The 18,871-nt window shown below is 40.3% G+C and overlaps 1 protein-coding gene across 3 annotated transcripts in view; it reads left to right on the top strand.

The window, feature by feature from the left end:
• ADSS1 (adenylosuccinate synthase 1) overlaps positions 1-18,009 on the top strand; it is a 31,296-nt gene extending 13,287 nt beyond the window's left edge. For all 3 annotated transcript variants that reach the window (XM_089522678.1, XM_089522681.1, XM_089522679.1), the window contains 10 exons: positions 1,708-1,758; positions 3,430-3,496; positions 5,520-5,627; positions 6,174-6,255; positions 7,449-7,575; positions 8,214-8,368; positions 10,600-10,724; positions 11,889-11,986; positions 12,364-12,513; positions 13,836-18,009. In XM_089522678.1, the coding sequence (XP_089378804.1) occupies positions 1,708-1,758; positions 3,430-3,496; positions 5,520-5,627; positions 6,174-6,255; positions 7,449-7,575; positions 8,214-8,368; positions 10,600-10,724; positions 11,889-11,986; positions 12,364-12,513; positions 13,836-13,888 (1,016 nt within the window). In that variant the 3' untranslated portion in view covers positions 13,889-18,009. The remainder of the gene's footprint in view (positions 1-1,707; positions 1,759-3,429; positions 3,497-5,519; positions 5,628-6,173; positions 6,256-7,448; positions 7,576-8,213; positions 8,369-10,599; positions 10,725-11,888; positions 11,987-12,363; positions 12,514-13,835) is intronic.
• Positions 18,010-18,871: the final 862 nt, after the last annotated feature.

The following is an 18,871-nucleotide window of genomic DNA, read 5'->3' as shown; positions in this document are numbered from 1 at the left end:
GAGACAGCTTGGTGTTGCTTACAGACTAGCTGGCCATGTACTGTTTCAGCTTACTTGTACAATGATCTTCCAGTCATTTTTTGTACCATTACTTTTTTAAAGATAAAGAAGAATTGTAACCAGTAAATATGAAGACTTGTAGTCAGATGCAAAACAAAAACCAAACAGTGTGGCACACTACCCAGTAATTGTTTCCATGCCCACACCTTGTTTTATTCTTTTCAGTTCAAGAAACAGTAACAAAGAACAAAGTGTTCTTTCAGCTGGCTATGCCCAGTAGGATTTTTAAAAAAAAAATCATGTAGCAGTCTATCTCAATGCCATCTCCCAAAATAACTTAAGTTTTTTAAAAAGCATATGTTTACCGCATGGCATGAACAACTCTTGTTAAAGAAATATAAAACTGGTGCTTCCTTTGATGGGTAGAACTAGTTTACTTGGGTTCCTGGATCCCACTCAAAAAGAAAGCTGTGTGGAAAAGGAAAAACTAGATCAGAGGTGGGCAACTATGTAGCTTGAAAGCTGCGTTGCCTGGCAGGAGACCTCCTGGGTCTGATACTGCTACTGGTGTATGGACTTCTCCTCTGAAAATCTCACTGCACATGTTAGTCTCTGTTTCCATGTAGAGATAATCTCTTTTTGCATGGAGAAAGGGGCTCCTGTACTGAGAGTGGGACGTAGCTTAGGTGGATTTTGCAGCTGGTCCCCATCTTATACATGAGATTGACTAACAGTTGCACATACACACTAATTATGGACAGAAGAAGAGCAAAATTCTGTGGAATTTTTGTCGAAAATTTATGTAGTAGAGAGCCCTGACAGAAGGCAGTGTATGGAAGATGTCATCAGGGCTGTCTGTTACATGATTGCCTTCTACCACTATATCCAGATATAGGCGTGGTACAGACCATGTAAAAGCGCCATGCTGGTGCTGATTTTAGGGTTAGGGACTGTGCGGCAACCATGTGGTCCCTAATCCTAATACATGCCGGTGGCGCAATAATGGCAGTGTTCCATGTACATGGGCACCGCCATTTTGAGGTAAAGGATGCATAATGCCCGCACATCACACCGTGCTAGTTACGTCACGAGTGCACCATTTAGCGCCACCATAGTTACATGCGCCACGTAAGTATGGCGGCACAAAAAGAACCCAGTTTTTCCAGGTTCTTTTTACTCTGGAGTGACAGCGTGCGGTTTGGGGGCTGCGCCGTCCCTCTGGAGTAATAACGTTTCTTGGAGGTCTGTACTGCGCCATAGTGATTCTTAATGATGTGTGAGGCTGACTTCAAATCATTGTACAGAAATGCTTCCTCAAAGTCTGGGTCCTTGATTGCAACAAATATTGTTTTAAACAGATATGTGTGTCGGGGGGCGGGGGGGAGTGTACATTACAGCTCCAGCTCTGAAGGAAGCCCTTTACGGAGTTAGTCTGTGCCTGCATTTGTACATTTTAGCTGGTCAAGGTTGTGGGGAAAACCTTTCATGCTCCTAAGTATGTGAACTTTACCCTCTTTACAAAACCACCTAAATTCTGAAATCCACAGCTGATTTTATCTAGGAGGGCTAAACTAGATGATAGGTTAAGTGTTTGTTTTCTTTCTTTCTTTTTTTAAAGAAACATTTAAAATGATAAATTGCATGAACTCTGCTCTGGGTCTTTTGGGGGCAGAAACGTTGTAACTGGCACTGTATTTCTTCTGACAGGTTTAAGAGATTGGGAGAAAAGACTCATTATTTCAGACAGAGCACACATTGGTAAGTGTGGATCAGGAAGAGAGAGCCTTTGTACAGTTGGACTGTTTAATGTTCTGGGAATTTTATTGGCCAATGCTAGTTACGCTACGAGTGCACCATTTTGCGCTGCTATAGTTACGTGGTTATCAATGACTTGCATGACAGAATTGGGGGTATATTTATCAGATTTGCAGATGACACCAAATTAGGAGAAGTAGCTAATACCCCAGAGGACAGGATCAAAATTCAGAATGACCTATGGATTAGAAAGCTGGGCCAAAGCTAAGAAAATGAATTTCAACTCAGAGAAATGTAAGGTACTGCACTTAGGGCGAAAAAATGAAATGCACAGATATAGGATGGGTGACACCTGGCTGAACGAGACTGCATGTGAAAGGGATATGGGAGTCCAAGTAGACCACAAATTGAACATGAGTCAACAGTGCAATGTGGCAGCTAACAAGGCCAATGCAATTTTAGGCTGCATCAATAGAAGTATAATGTCTAGATCAAGAGAAGTAATAGTGCCACTATATTCTGCTCTGGTCAGGCCCCACCTGGAACATTGTGTCCAGTTCTGGACACAACAATTTAAAAAGGATGTCGAGAAACTGGAGCGTGTCCAAAGGAGGGCGAACAAAATGGTGAAGGGTCTGGAAACCATGCCCTATGAGGAACGACTTAGGGAGCTGGGGATGTGTAGCCTGGAGAAGAAAAGGTTAAGGGGTGATATGATAGCCCTGTTTAAATATTTGAAGGGATGTCATATTGAGGAGGGAGCAAGCTTGTTTTCTGCTGCTCCAGAGACCAGGGCCTGGAGCAATGGATGCAAGCTACAGGAAAAGAGATTCCACCTCAACATTAGGAAGAACTTCCTGACAGTAAGGGCTGTTTGACAGTGGAACAAACTTCCTCGGGAGTGTAGTGGAGTCTCCTTCCTTAGAGGTCTTTAAACAGAGGCTGGATGGCCATCTGTCGGGGATGATTTGATTTAGATTTCCTGCATGGCAGGGGTTGGACTTGGATGGCCCTTGCGGTCTCTTCCAATTCTATGATTGAACAGAATAGAATTTGTGCTTATGAATGCTCATGAAAGATAGGTGCATTACAGACCACCTAAAAGCGACAGTCTGCCGGCGTTGCCGGTTGCTCCGTGAGGGAGCTGCAGGAGCCAAACCGTGCGGCTCCCTCACGGAGCAAAAAGAAGCCCCAAAATGGTGCTTTTTCACGGCGTACTAATGATGCCGCAAGGCGCCAATGGCGCACTCGTGACATCAGCGCTGCGCGACGTCCATACGCTTTGCGTCCATGACGTCAAAATGGCGGCCCTCGTGTGGACGGGCGCTGCCATTTTGTACGGAGCCAGTCCATACTAGGGTTAGGGGTGTCAGGAAGTGACACCCCTTCCTAACCCTAGTACGTCCTGGGGACGTACTATACGCCCGTCCAGAACAGGCCATAGTTAAGTAATTCATATTTGAATATATTCAGTGTGATAAATAAAAATTAAATTTTCCCATGTCATATGTAATGTCTTTATTTTAACAAATGATGTTACTAATAATTGCATAGGCTTATTTAACTTAGTTGCTTTGCTCCAGTAAAATTGTAAGTGTGCATGTGATACTTGAAAACCAAACTTTTCCCCTTTCCATTGATTTTTCTTCCTGTGGCTTTTCCTCTACCATACAGTGTTTGATTTTCACCAGGCAGTTGATGGACTTCAAGAAGTGCAGCGGCAAGCACAAGAGGGGAAAAAGTAATTATATATCTTGGTATACATGAATTTTGCTACTAGATGTGGCATAAATGATAAGAGTAAACGCCAAATATATTAATGCTCACCATGTAATAATTCTGTAGTCACTTCAACTGCTTTTTGACTTGTTAGGGGCCACTGCCATTGCATGAACAAGCTCTAGATCGGTAGAGAGCACAGGTGGCACGATCACATGTTGACTTTAAATGTGGCATGCAATAGAAATTTCAAGAGCTTTTTATAGATTTGGAGGCAATTTTTTGGGGGGGAAATGATGCAATACCCCTCATTTGTGCCACGCACCATTGTTTAAATGGCAAAATTCTTAGACCAGACCCTGTTTATAATCTGGGCTTTTCCAGGTCAGGTTGTGTCCTTATCACTGTGTTTGTACAGCTATGGAGCTACTAGTGCTAAATTAGAATTAGTGTGACGCCAAAGTGATCAGGTGGAATTGGTCCTTCTGCAATGGAAATAACATTCAATTGGTAGTTGCTAAGAAGAATGCCTACATATAATACATTTCATCCATTCTACTCCACTGCAAGTGTATTTCCTTGCCACATCTTGTGCATAATATTTTGTTGCAGGGTCTCTGCAGATTCTTGTGCCTTTTTATGTATGTGCATGAAGATGTGCAGAAGCTAAGGAAAACTCAGCTCATAAGAAATTTCTCCAGTGTAGGAACACTGATGATTGGCAAGAGCTCCCAGTGTCTTAGGAGATGACTGTGGACGTACTGACTGTCATGCTTCTTGTCCTCCTGGTCCACCTCTGTCTGTACTGCATGTTACATTAGATAGGTCAGTGAGCTGGAAAGTGATACCCAGTTGACCTATTTAGAACAGTCCTGAAAGATCTGGCAGTGAGGTAATGAAAACAAGCAAACATGCAGCAGGCTCAGACATTGGCATGCATAGAATGGCGTGAAAAGTCACCTTTATGTACACTTCTTTCTGGCCCTGTACAAGTTTTTCTGTGTGGCATATTGTAAAGATAGTTAACAGTGGTGCATTTACTGAAACAAGTTGTGGCTGAAGAAAAGAGTTTCTTAAAACTGAAGATGTGTGACTGACCCCTGGTGGATGCAAGTTCTAGAGGAGGCAAGTGTTACAAAGAGAGAGGCTGAAATCTGCAATCTGGCTTTCCTCAACAACTCTGTAGATCTGATTGGGAGGTGGTTAAGGCAATAGAAACACAGGAATGGAGGTTAGGGGACTTAATTATATCCCACCCTTTATTTTTATAGCTTCTGTGCTGCTTGTTAGCCGAAGGGTGTCAGAATAAAACTGCCCAGTAAAATAGAATAACACACACACACACACACACATATATATGGCAGGGATGAAGATGCCACTTCAGCATATTGTTTAGATATGGGAAGTGGTATATAAAGCACTTAAAGAAGCAAATAAAATATAAATTAACTCATTGGGTACCCTGCTGCCAGTGTTTCAAGTCTCTTCCCCATTTTATACTCAATAGGTCTTCAACTAATGAGTTGGGCCCTAACCTAAGGCAAGCATGTACATAATTGGGTACTGCCACTCTATCATTTGATTTTTCCTCCAAAAGAAACTGGAGTAAGAGGGAGAGTTTTCCCTTTATCGTTTGTAGTTGTAGAAAACAACATGTTTTGTTGAGTCATACCTGCATGATGTATACCAGCACAAATTCCTCCCTGTGTAGAACTGTTGAAGGTACAAGAATCCTGCTTCTCTTTCATCTGGCCACCTGAAAGGCACAAAATAAAAGGGGCACACAGAGTTTAAAATACAAAGGGTTTTGTGGCTCTGAAGTTGAAGACCATTGCTGTATGCCAAATGATTCAGTGCCCTCCTCCTGAAATTTGGAATGAGGCCCCCAAGAGAGAGCAGGTTAAAAACTGTTTTAGAAATTTAATTATTAACTGACAAATATTTCTACCAAACTATTCTTATCACAAAGCATATTAAAATTGCTATATCACTATAGGGTTTGTTAGCACAATGGATGATACCAGTCATTTGTTTTCTTTCACTAGCATTGGCACAACAAAGAAAGGAATTGGACCAACCTATTCCTCCAAAGCTGCACGAACAGGTCTTCGGATATGTGATCTTCTTTCAGACTTTGATGAATTTTCTTCAAGGTACTATTGCCCAATTAGTCTGACATCAATACCAGTAAAGATTCTAGAGCAGATCATAAACAGAGAATCTGTGAACATTTAAAAAGCAACGCCATAATCACAAAATTGATGCTTTGATTGTGAGTTCCTGCATGGCAGGGGGGTTGGACTGGATGACCCTTGTGGTCTCTTCCAACTCTATGATTCTATTCTGAAATTCATTAACTAGAAGTGATACTTTTCGAGTGGGAATGTCTGCTTGAAATGGAAACTACTTGCAAACTCTTTAAACACAGAGGGGGAGGTATAGAGACACATCAAAGATAATTATATAAATACTGTTATTTCATATAAACTACGTTTTGGGAACTGAGTATATCTGCTCTTCTAGTAGTGTTGTAGAATATAATCTGGACCATTTTCTTCAGCTGCGTGAACTTTGTATATCTTTGTTAGGGAATCCTTTGTTTTATGACATTCTGTGACTTGTAGCCAAGGATTATTAAACAGAAGAAATCACTTGTAAAAACTCTGCATGTGTGTTTCTAAGTGGTTGATATTTTGCAGATTTAAGAACCTGGCTCATCAGTACAAGTCGATGTTTCCTTCTTTGGAAACTGATGTAGAAGGGCAGCTGAAAAAACTGAAGGTAACTCTCTGGTGCTTCTGTGTTAAGGCTTCAGTTGGAATAAGAGGGGATTAGTATTTAGAGGAGAAAATAAATCAAGATGATCTACTGTAATACAATTTATAATTGTTTTTCATTTTCTAGAAATAATATAGCATTGAAATACAGAGCAAGTGCAAGAATAGCATATTGCTTTGCATTTATAGGAAAGATACTTTCTTACTTAAGAGTAAAAGGAAAAAGTGTTTTAACTTGTTTCTGTCCTTCCAAAGACAGAAACGAGAGAAAGGGGAATGAAAGAGGAGGGCAGTGAATTTTGTTCTACACCCCCCCCAAACTGCCCCCACGCAATCCCCATCCCACCCTGACACTCACTTTTTTCTCCTCCTCCCACTCCCTGCCAGACAATTTGAGCTGAAGGAGACACTGAAGAAGCATTCCAAGCTCCTCTTTCTGGAGGGTCAGCTAATAGTGTCTGAGGTTGGCACACACCCCCTTGGAAATTGTCATGCCCCCTGGGGGCACCCCACTGTTTGATAACTTAGGTGCTGATCTGTTCTCTCATTTGCTAGACATTAAAGTTTGACAGACAGTTTGGTTTTGGTCTGTTTACCTATATTGCTAAGTGTGTGGCCTGAGTAGTTTTGTATAGGTTTGTCAATGGACTCTAGATAACAGTGACTGAATCTGTGTAAATGCCTCTTAGTATTATTAGGACTGTTAGGAGAGTGTGAAAGTGGCCCAAAAGCTAGTATCTGCTAGGGCTCTCAGGCACAGTAGACAAGAATATGCATTTATTTAATGCAAAACTAGATTATTCCAGGACTCTCTCTGATGTTTACCTTTTTGAAAGCGTAGGCATACTCTTCTGAGTTACAATACAATGTTGGAATTTTAAACCATATTGGAATGATTTGCAAATTTAGACTGTCATTTGGGATCACATTGTAATGATGTTTTACTTTTGAGATAGCTGAATGTATAAAAGGATGCATGTAAAGGAAGTTTCAAAATGCAGTGCAGCAGTTCATCTTTGCAAATTGTAAATGGCCTGCAGTAATGTACCATGATGTTCAGCTGGATTAATTTGTTCTTTCCTAACCATGTAGAAATTGTTTGTCTCTGCTTTGGCTTTTGATATACTTTTATCCTTGGTCTGTAGCCAGTGAGTTCAAAACCTTTGATTAACCTTGAGTATGTACTCATTCTTACAGAGCTATGCTGAAAAAATAAGACCAATGGTCCGAGATGGCGTTTATTTTATGTATGAAGCACTTCATGGTTCACCAAAGAAAATTCTTGTGGAGGGTGCCAATGCAGCACTCCTTGACATTGATTTTGGTATGTACAATATATAGTTGTATGAAAGTTGGGAATAAAAAATATCTTGACACTGTAGAAGTAAGAACACTTACCCACCTGTTTCACAAAAAAGGTCTGTACCTGGTTAGGAGCATCTCAGACTAATCCAAAGACCTTGCATGAGAAGAATGCAAGAACTTCACTGAAATTTTCCTGCTTAGTCTGATTCAGCAGAGATTTTGTTATGTTCTTAAACAAGCCTATTTGTGACACTTACACATCTTAAAATCAATGAAATGAATTCAGACTTTGTTATATTTAGAGTAGTCCCACTGAAATTAAAATTGTTCATGACTACTTTGTCCTGTTGGTTTTGGTGGATCTACTGAAAGTATAACTAAGCCTAGATCCAACTCACCATCAGGTATGACCTGAAAAATCTGCCTCATTCTTGTGCTGCCTTGAGAGGAACATACCATCTTTTACTACTGAAGCCAAAATGGTGAAAGATTGCAGAAAGATAGATATGTTATGACTTCAGTGGCACTGCTTTCTGTTTTAGTTAACTAGACTATCAATTAACTGACAACACATGTGGGAAAACCATTTTGAAAGGTGATCATGTGTTTTCCTCCAAGCTATAATTTATCTGACTGCTTGTTTGTTTAATTTGGTAGGCACATACCCTTTTGTGACATCATCAAACTGTACTGCGGGAGGTGTATGCACTGGACTCGGTATTCCTCCTCAACATGTTGGAGAGGTATATGGTGTAGTGAAGGCCTACACAACAAGAGTGGGAATTGGAGCCTTTCCCACTGAACAGATAAATGTATGTTTGGCAGTCGGAAAACAAATAAGGTCTATATGGTAAAATGCTGTGATAAGATGGTGATCTCCTGCTTCTCTGTTTATGCCAGACTATGCAAAAGAGGCATATTCTGTTTTGTGATCAGGAGTAGATTGAACAGTTGCCAAATGCAGCCATATGACAGCTTTTTAACTGCTTGTTTCAATTTTCTTACATTACATAAATTAATATATATTCACCATTCTGTTATTTAGTATAATTTAAGAATTATTTTTTCTAGAGACATCCCTTGCTTGAACTTAGTTTTAATTCCCCCCTCAATATATAAAACATAAAATCTCCAGTCCTCTCAATCTTGAGTTTTTACACTGCAGGATTTGTCCATAGATGTAGCTGAGAGTGGATGGAGACCATTTGAGTCATGGATGAGCTAGTACTGTAGAATAACTGGAAAATAGTTCAAGCAAAATATACAAGGAAAGGAAGCATGGGCAACCTAGAGAACTTAATCAAAAGCTTATGATTAACATGAAAACATACAAACATGCAGTAATATCAATCAGATTTTTCATTTGCATGCCTAATTTTAGCCAGATCTGAACATACTTTCCCCTAAATTGTATTTTTTTTTTATTGAGCCATGGAAATTATTTGTAAAAAAAGGTTTAGTTATAGTGAAAATGAAAATCCTTTTTAGTACAAACATTTAAAACAGAGCAGATCTGTGAGATTTCTGGGATATCACACACTGCATTCCTCTAACATTTCCCAAATTAAAACCAGGACATGTGTGGCCAGGCAACATCATAGTGTGGTCAAAATGAGAAGGGTAATTAAGAAGAACAGACAAGATAGAATAGGCTGTAGCAGTTTGCTTTTGCCTGAGCCTACTGGAAAGGGCAAAATTTTGCCCTCTCTGCCCTGCTGAGTTAATTGAGTGCAAACTACTTTTGCATTTTGAACTCAGGTTTTGGCAGTGGAGTAAGCTGAGGACAAAGGGAGAAAATGGGAAGAAGCAAGAGAAACTGGGACATTTTAAAAGCAGCTGAAAAATTGGTATGACACTTAATTTCTGAAAAACTTATGTCATAAAACTAGGCTACCATACTCTGGCTTTAGGACAGAGGAGGGGAGGGTGTAACTCCTGGGTTGCATACAGCTTCCAAGGCTTTTACCTGAAATTCCCGAGACTCCTCTAGACCACGAAACAGTTTTTGCAAATAAAAATTTCCTTGAACCTCAGCTTTTTGGATGGGCTGGATATGAATAAAGTACAGTGGGACCTTGGTATTTGCTACTGACAAAGGCAGGACCTCAAGTCCCGTTGTTCCAAATGGTGGCATTGCCATGTGCACGTACTGCCATTGGGAAAAATGGGGGCTTGCTGTCCACGGATGGCAAGTCCATGGATAAGGAAGCCCCACTATAATAGATTAAATTTTGCAATTTATTAAAAAAAAACCATAAATGCCCCATGCCCTTTAAGAGGGATGGCAATGATTTTGCAGTGTTATAGCACTCCTCTAGGGGCATTTTAAACCCAGGAGAGGCCTTTTCCCAACAATAGAGAACACCTACAGCATCTTGGGAGTGGTGTCCAGAATGTTGTGTCTGGGCTCCACAGTTCAAGAAGGATGTTAACAAGCTGGATTGTGTCCAGAGAAGTATGACCAAGATAGTCAAAGGTATGGAAACCAAGCCCTCTTAGACTGACTGAGAGAACTGGGTATGTTTAGCTTGAAGAAGAAATGATTGGGAGGTGACATGATAGCTATCTTTAGATATCTGAAGAGATGTCATGTAGAAGATGGAGCAAATTTATTGAAGCAATTGATTCAAATTACAAGAAAAGATATTCTACTTAAACATTAGGAAGAATGTATTTACTGTAGGAGCTGTTCATTGGTGGAATATATTGCCTAATAGGGCAGTGGGCTCTCCATATTTGGAGGTCATTAAACAGAGATTAGATGGGCATCTTTCAGGAGTGCTTTAGTTGTGTATGCATGCAAAGGGTTCAACTAGATTAACTTTGTGGTCCCTTCCACCTCTATGATTTCAGCAAAACAACCAAAACCAGAACTTGGAGATTTTCCGTGCACTAACTGATGCAAATTTGAGAAGTGATTATTCTTTAGCCAGATCCCCTCCCCCTCACTTACTATAAGATTGTTCTATAGATCTTTTCCAGCACCTGATACCGTGGACTAATATTGCTGAAGAGTTATGATGAATATCTTTGTCCCCGGCAGGAAATTGGGGAACTCTTACAGTCTCGAGGCCATGAATGGGGAGTGACAACAGGTAGAAAAAGGCGCTGTGGCTGGCTAGACCTTGTCATTTTGAGATACGCTCATATGATCAACGGATTCACTGCGTAAGCATTATATTTTGATCTACACTTGGAAGTCATAACTTTTTATCTTGTGGAATACCAATATGTAGATAACATGAAGACTAGATAAGCAAAGAGTTCTGTTTTCTGCTTTGCTAAGGGTTATCCCACATTTTGACCCCTTGGGTTAAAGAGGAAGGTCTTAACAGTTGAGAATCCCAATTCCAACAATGCATATGTGTTTCTTCAAGTAGCCTACCCCCAATTATTTTGGAGCATCCCATCTGGGTAGATAGGACAGAGTGCCCACCTGGGCTTGCCCTCACATTACCATGAGAAACAGAATAATCAATCCAAGTGAAGTGAATCAACATGCTCCACAGATCTCACCTTTAGGTGGGAAGTACCACCCATTTGTCCAAAGAGCAATGGCACCACTGAGGGTTAAATGAGGAGTTATGGGGAAATAACTTCAAAGATTGCTTTATACTGAGTAACATGTTACAACATGTGGCTCTCTTTCAAGTACAACTTAATTACAGAATCAGGTTAACCATCCCTTTGTGCAATTGTAGGCTGCATGTGGCCCCTGGACACCCCCCCTCTTTTGTGGTCTTTGAAGCCTCTGGCACCAGTTGCTCTATGCCATCCACCCACCTCAGATTTCATAATTCTTTCAATTTTTTCCTCAAACCATGCAGGAAACTCCTGAAATGCATGAAAACAAGTGAAAATACCAGACTTCCCCCAATACCTATTTTCCTCTTCAGTCCCTTTCAAAATGGTGACAAGGGCCTGTTACAGACAGCCAAAATAAAGCTGCTTCGAGTCACAGTGGAGGTATGGTGTTTCAATGATGCATGCGTCTTAAGAGTCCAGAAGTCGCGCCAAAGCCATGCTCCAGCCCTAAGGACGAGCGTGGCTTTGGTGTGGCTTCTGGACTCTTAGGACGCATGCATCATTGAAACACCATACCTCCACTGTGACTCGAAGCAGCTTTATTTTGGCTGTCTGTAACAGGCCAATAATGGCAACATCACTTCCTCTTGCCATTTTGAGAAGGACTGCAGCGGAAACAAGGGCATTAAGGCTTACTGTGGAAGGGGGCTGTCCGGGGAGAGGGATGGGATCAAAGGGGTGGAATTGGTCTCTTGCTCCCACACAGTGATCATTTTTATGAGTAACTTTATCTAATTTTTTGGGCAGTCTGGCATTAACAAAACTGGATATTCTGGATGTCCTTGATGAAATCAAAATCGGTGTTGCATACAGGCTGGGTGGAAAAAGAATTCCTTATTTTCCAGGTATGGTGATGACTGTCTTGAGCTCTTAACTTTCTAATAGGTTATTAATATTTGGTCTCCCCTCCCTTTCTCTTTTTTTTTCCCCACACAACAGGTGACACAACTGAACAAGCACAGACCTTGTGCTTGTTCAGTTGTGTCACCTGTTCTGTGTGAAGATTTGGTTTTGTAAAACAGGTGCCAGAATTCGTAAACAGAACTGCTTTCTTTGTCCGCTTTGTCCACAGGAACAACTAATGACTTGTTTAATGTAAGCTTGTTCAGTGTTTAATGTCAACTAGTTTAATTATTATCAAGTTAGTTGATTATATTTTGAATAAGAATTGTATGTTGCCCATGAGATAATGATTGTGTTGTACTTTCACTCACTTTTGAAGCTAACCAGGAGATACTGCAGAAAGTAGAGGTTGAGTATGAAACGATGCCAGGATGGAAGACAGACACGACTAATGCAAGAAAATGGGAGGACCTTCCACCCAAGGCTCAAAATTACATTCGGTTTGTTGAAAACCATGTTGGAGTGCCAGGTATGTACTTTCTCAGCACTGTTGCTGCAGGGCATATCATGTACATAATAAGTTGTGCGCCAGGAAATTGTAACATCAATTGTGCAGAAATAATTTTTCAGCTTTCTAGTAATTTATGCATATCAAGGTTTCCTGGGCAGTAGTATAAGTACCGAAAATTCTTGAAATGATAGATGCCCTTCCTATCTACTCCTCTGTATGCAGCATTAAGAACCTTCCACTAGACTATTTTACTTCTTTTTTCTCTTCATAAGATTTATTTTAAAAGTACAGGCTTCAAGGCAAAAGTGTGCGCTACCACCCCAAGACGCATGGAGATTGTGTCTGCGGTGCAGGGATGGGGACCTCTTTGGGCTGGTTTTGCATACACATTGGAGAGGAGGATTCTAGCTTTCAAAAATTCAAATCTCCCTTCAGTTATGTAGCAGTGGGGAGGGGGGACAGTAGCCATTTGACACTCTTGTGGGCTAGCTGGCTTAACTCTAGCTAAAAGAATGTAATATACAGAGAAGTAGCTTTAGTGAATGAGGACCAGCCACAAGGTGTTTGAGCTGCAGAGCAGGTGGTTTTTTTTTAATATGAATTACAAGTTTTGCAGGTGTTCAGGAATGAGGAAAGAAGGTTTGGAGCCACATATGTTTGACATGTTGGCAGTAGAAATGGAGAAGGGCAAGTCATGCTAGGTTTACAAGTGGGAGTATGTGGATGAAGGATTTGGCTTGAGATTACTTACATTTATCTTTCTTACCATGTCCTCAGTGTTCTCAGGCTTGCTAGGCTACATAACACTATTGTTAAGATTAGGGTAAATTATTATGGGGCCTAACTGGATTACATAATTATATTGTTTGGTTTTCTATAGTTAAGAATGATGTAGGACACACCTCATCTATAGCTTTCTATATGTCTGTCATTGTGGCATAATTTTAGGCCTTTAAATGTTTTTAAGCTTTGTGTGGGAGGTGAAATACAGAAAAAAAGTCACATGGTTTTACAAGTGTATGAACTACATTAAAAAATTTTGCCCATTGCCTGAGTTTAAATACAGTTGGCCCCCTGTTTTCGCGGGGGATCCCGTTCTGGATCCCCCTGCACAAATTTGCACATATTCAAGCCTCATAGGCTTGAATGGGGTGCCCCTGCCCCTGTGCATGTGGATATTTGAGGGTGCAGATCTGGGATTACTGCAATCTTAAATTTACTTACTTTTGAAAACAGTAGTTTTGGAGTCTGTGTATTAGGATAGCAGCTTAAAATAGATTTTAGTATGTTGCTTATTCTCCAGTTCCTGCTCTAATATTATTTATTTCTCTCCTCTTTAGTTAAATGGGTTGGAGTTGGAAAATCCAGGGAATCGATGATCCAGCTCTTTTAACCACACAAAGAACTTCAGTGCCAAGAAACACAGTTCACTGCCAATCGGCTCCTTTCTTTTCCCGAGCTCACATGAAGATGCTGTAGAAATCAAAATGTTCTTCCTAGAATGTGATTGTGCATATCTTGTTCTATTGTTGTTTTCAAGTATCAAAAAAATCAAGAACACAGAATAAGAACAACAAGAATAGGATCGGAGGAAAAACTTAAATTCATATTTGAAAAGTTCATCTAGAATTTTTTCTCTGAACTGCTACCAATAATGAAATTTATGCCACATTGCAGAAGGTCATAAAGAGGATGTTCTATCCCTGTGTGAGGAAGCAAAAATAGTGGTGACATATGTTTGTGTGCCTTCAAGTCTTTCCCCACTTATGACAACCCTAAGGCACCCTATCACCGGGTTTTCTTGACAAGATTTGTTCAGAGAAAGTTGGCCACTGTCTTCCTCTGAGGCTAAGAGAGTGTAACGTGCCCAAGGTCACTCACTGAGTCTCCATGGCTGAGCAGAGAGTCCTTGTCCAACGCAATTAGCTTGGTTCAAAGCTAGTAGCAGTTAATGATCCTTTTTATGTTTGGCAGTTTGCCTTGAAGCCTGTACATTTTAAATAAAATCTTTTCAGATAGAAAGAGGAAAGATAATAAAATAGTGTATTTCATTTCAAATTGGGGACAACTGCCTGAGTTGGGGATAAAAGTTTCCCTTCAGTTGTTTTCAAGTGCGAAAATCCCTGTGGAGCTTTTACTCCATAGGCAACTGATTAAAGGTAGAAAAAAACATCAAATGCAGAAAATGTACTTAAAAAGATTAAGATGGTGCAGCATCTTTCCATAGCTTAGAATAGAACTTTATGGAGTATCATTACATCCTTGTTACAGTCTTTCTAGATCTCTAGTTTTGGATCTTATGGTAACATATTTTGTTTCTTCTGCAATACTTTTATCACTGCTTCACTTAACCTACAGAGTATAAGAAGTAGTACTACGGCATTTATGCCTGTGACAACAGCTGTTTCTAACTTGGAAACTGCAGACTGGCAGCCAGTGACTTGCAGGCTGTTAGCAGTCCACAGACCACCATTTTGAGTAGTTCTGCTTTACAGATACAAGGAATGTCCACAATCGCAACAAAAACAATCAAGAAATGTGTTAATCCTTGCGAGGAAAAGGGCACAACACACGTACCTGCTGTTGCTTGCCTTCATTTTTTTTTAAATGCCAATGGTGGGCTGTGCCATTGCAACCAGGTATCCACAGGGAACATGAGGTTGTTCTAGAGCACTGAAGTGCCCAGTTGAAATGGGAATAAAGGTAATTATTGGCACTTTAAGGTCACTGCTTCCAATACCAAAGACAGTATCAATGTGGAAGTAGGCAAACCTCTCCAGATAATGGGAGTCAAACAGGAGTTGAATACCACTACTGTGGTACTTGCCTGTCGCCTACGATTGCTCCGCTAGTTGGTAGAAGGACCAGTCATGAGCAATCTCTGGTTGTGAACCAGTCTGGAAGTGAACTAGATTGGTACATAAGATAAGCAGTCCAGGCAATTTGACATTGCCCTTTGTAGTCCTCATACCTACTGGAAAATGTACTGCAGCATCCAAAATAATTACTATGTAAAACTCCTTATGAGCCAGTTTCTCTTTCTTGGCTCAAGAAGAAAATTATGGAAAGTCCTCCTTGTCTTTCTCTTATGTGCTGGTTTTGAAAAAAATGTTGATTATCAGGAAGGGTTTCTAGAACCTAGTAGTTGTCAGCACACTGATGCTGTAAGTTAGTTTTATCTGAATGGCACAGATGGAGTGGGTTTTTTTCTTGCTTGAAAGATGTTCTATATATATAGCAAAGGTTTTTACCCCTCCTCCCCCATTTTCCATGTAGAGTAAAAGTGGCCAGCATGATGCTGATAAACTGCACATTGCAAACATGTTCACGTTGTATGTGAACTATGGCAGTCTTGGACACTGCAGGTTTATTTTTTGTAGCACAGCAATAATAACGGACACATACCTCTTGTGAAGAATGAACTACTCTGTTCATAATAACATGGCAGCTTGAACATCTTTGCTGCCTAAGATGCAGTGAAGAAGAGTTTTGTAGACCTGAAAGCTCCATGTGTGCATGCATATGGATGGAGGCATGGGTGTTAATTTTTGAGCAAGGCAGTGTTTTTTGTGAAGACAACAAAGAAGACATTTGCTTTCAAATGCTGATGAATACACAGTTGGTTTTAAAGTGTAATATTTAAAGTGTAATATTTCAGTGACTAAGAATGAGCTATAAATCGTGATGTCTGGTTTGAATCATGCTTGTCATGAATTCACTTATGTGGCTTCAGCAAGCCACTTACCTTACGGATTGTTCTTAGAATTGCACCATGCATGTGAGGCACTGTGAACACCAGGAAGCACTATGGACATGCAAAGCATTATGATCCATAACGGACTCGATGAATAACATTAGCTGAATGAGAATACAGGAAGAGCAGCGAAGGTGTGTCTCAGCATTTCGTTTCTCCTGATTTTGAGTTGTATGCATTTATCCAGTTGCAGTACAATTGCCTTATATATTTTGAGAACATAGGAGTTATAGTTAATTTCTCAAAACTAGTAGAAACTCTGGCACAGAGAGGTGTGCTGACTAGCTGACCTTTGCTTAATGATTACAATTCAGCACTGAAGTACATGTAAGGCACTGAAATCCAGTGAGCTTGATTTGATGGATTGTATTTGTTGTCTGTCATGTAAGTACTGGAATCCAGAGAAAGTCTTTTTGTACAAAGGTATGTTTCTATCCCATATGTCTCATTGTGGGCTGCTGTGGGTTGAAGAGTTAAAAATCCCTTTACCTAAACAAAAGCAATTGCATGTATCTTTTGCCTTGGCCAATGTCTCTGCCTCAGGGCAGCTAACAGTAGCATGGATCATAATACTTGCATAGCTAACTTGTGTAGACAGTAGGCTCTATTCCACACTGGCATAATAAATGCCACAAGATTCTCTAACAGAGTTCTCAGGAAGACTTGCACAGAAGTTTTTAGGACAATCATGTTGAGATCAGCCTTTGGAAAAGACGGTCTATTGTAAAGATTATGTCATTACATAGAGATGTTTAATATTTTGTAAATCATGTTTAAGAAATACAGTTATATTGTAGGTGTCAGAGGGCCCCTACCAAAGCACTTTCATTTCTGGTGGGTTCCAGTCCTGCCAGAAATGTATTGGGAACCCCTTTTTTTGACCTTTAGTATTTCAGCTTATAAACGCTTGAGCAAAATTCACCAATGTGACCTTTACCCTGGATGTGCTAAGAATGCATCCATAAAGTTATACAAAGCCTGTTTACTACAACAACGAGTAGTCAATATGAGCTGCATACGTTCTGCTCAGGGCAACGGTTGTTGAGCAGCTAAACTAGCAGCATTGCAGCCCACTGGGAAATGTCCCATATAGCCCCAGTGAAATGAACAGGGTGCTGAGCAAGAATACCTCCCATTCATTTCATTACAGCAAACAAAAGGGGGCTTTTCAGTGGATCACACCCAAAGACATCAGGACTTTTAGCAGGCACTAAATCACAGATGAACGTTTCTGTAACCTTATATTTATGTAGAATTTTTATTGAATTGTTGGCTTTATTCTAATGGAAATCTCTATTCTCACAAAGTAAAAGCACTGAATAATATTCACGTACTTATTTATTAGAGAATTTATATTGCAGTCCACTCAGTAACGTGTTTGATGTGAATAATGTTATTCTCTGGAATGTTTCCAGTTAAATTTTATATACCGTCGCTTGGAATTTAGTTACAATCATTTAGTATCATTGCCCTGCACACAGGTTGTATCAGTATTGATAATCTGAAATCAAATTATACAATTGGAATTAATGGGGGGGACATCATGGTCAGACGCTGAAAAAGTCTTAATCACAGCAAGGATTTCAGTTAAAAAGTATTGTCTAACACGATGTTCTCACCCTGATAGAGCCGGATGTACACGGGGCAGCAAATAAATGCACCAAAAGTGTGTGTTCTTGATTATTTTTGTATACTGTAAATGAAACGACCCTTTTATTGCACAGTGGTTTGCTTAATAAAGATGGAGTGTAGAATTTGGACTCTTTGGTCTTGTCTTTGTGTGTATATGTATACAGGAAAGCAGTGCCTGATCATATACGCTGGGGCTTTCTGTATCAGAATTTCTGACATCCCTTTTAAGGGTCAATACTGGATTCAACATATAGGAACATGGATCGTGAAAATGACTTGAGGGAAGCTAGATGTAATAAATGGAACACAAACATTGCATCTCCTGGGCTGAATGAGCTAAAATGGACACAGATGAGGAGGCATTTTGAATCATCTATTTACAACGCAGTGTTTGACTCAGGAAATGGAAATGTAAGAAGAAATGCCATTAATAGTCAGTCTCGGTTCTTAGAGAAGCATAATTAAATAAGGACACGTTTCTGCTACTCTGCTGATTTAAAGCTAGACCTCAACAGGCTTGGCTTTGATCTTTTTGGTATTTAAATATTTTTGTTTCCTTAACAAAGGCCTTAGGAAACTCGAATTGCCCCATTCGCATTCCCTGAAGATGCCACAGATGCTGCTGGCGAAACGTCAGGAAGAAACCCTTCTGGAACATGGCCACAGAGCCCCCCAAACCCACAAAAAGCCATGGCTGCCAGCCATGGAAGCCTTGACTTCAAAATAGTAACAAAAAGAAGAAAACTATGCAGCCAAGTAGTTTTTAAAAGGTGAGGAATCTCAGAGGACAAGAAGAAATTGTACCAAAGGATCCAAGAAGCCCCGCTCCCAATAACAACCCAACTCTCAAAAGGGGAACGTCAAAAAAGATCCAGTGGGATTTCTCTCCTGGTTGGTCTGCTATGCTATCCGACAAAGATTGAATGCATCTGCTCTCTTTGAGGCGAACCAACAGGAGGCCAGTCAGTCTCTGTCCACTCGGGACAGTAA

The sequence above is a fragment of the Sceloporus occidentalis genome, unplaced genomic scaffold, assembly GCF_023333645.1.
Source record: "Sceloporus occidentalis isolate IW3139 unplaced genomic scaffold, rSceOcc1.0.p SCAF_4, whole genome shotgun sequence".
NCBI lineage: Eukaryota > Metazoa > Chordata > Lepidosauria > Squamata > Phrynosomatidae > Sceloporus > Sceloporus occidentalis.
Note: the sequence above shows the minus strand (reverse complement) of the source record. Positions and strands in the feature narration are given on the sequence as shown.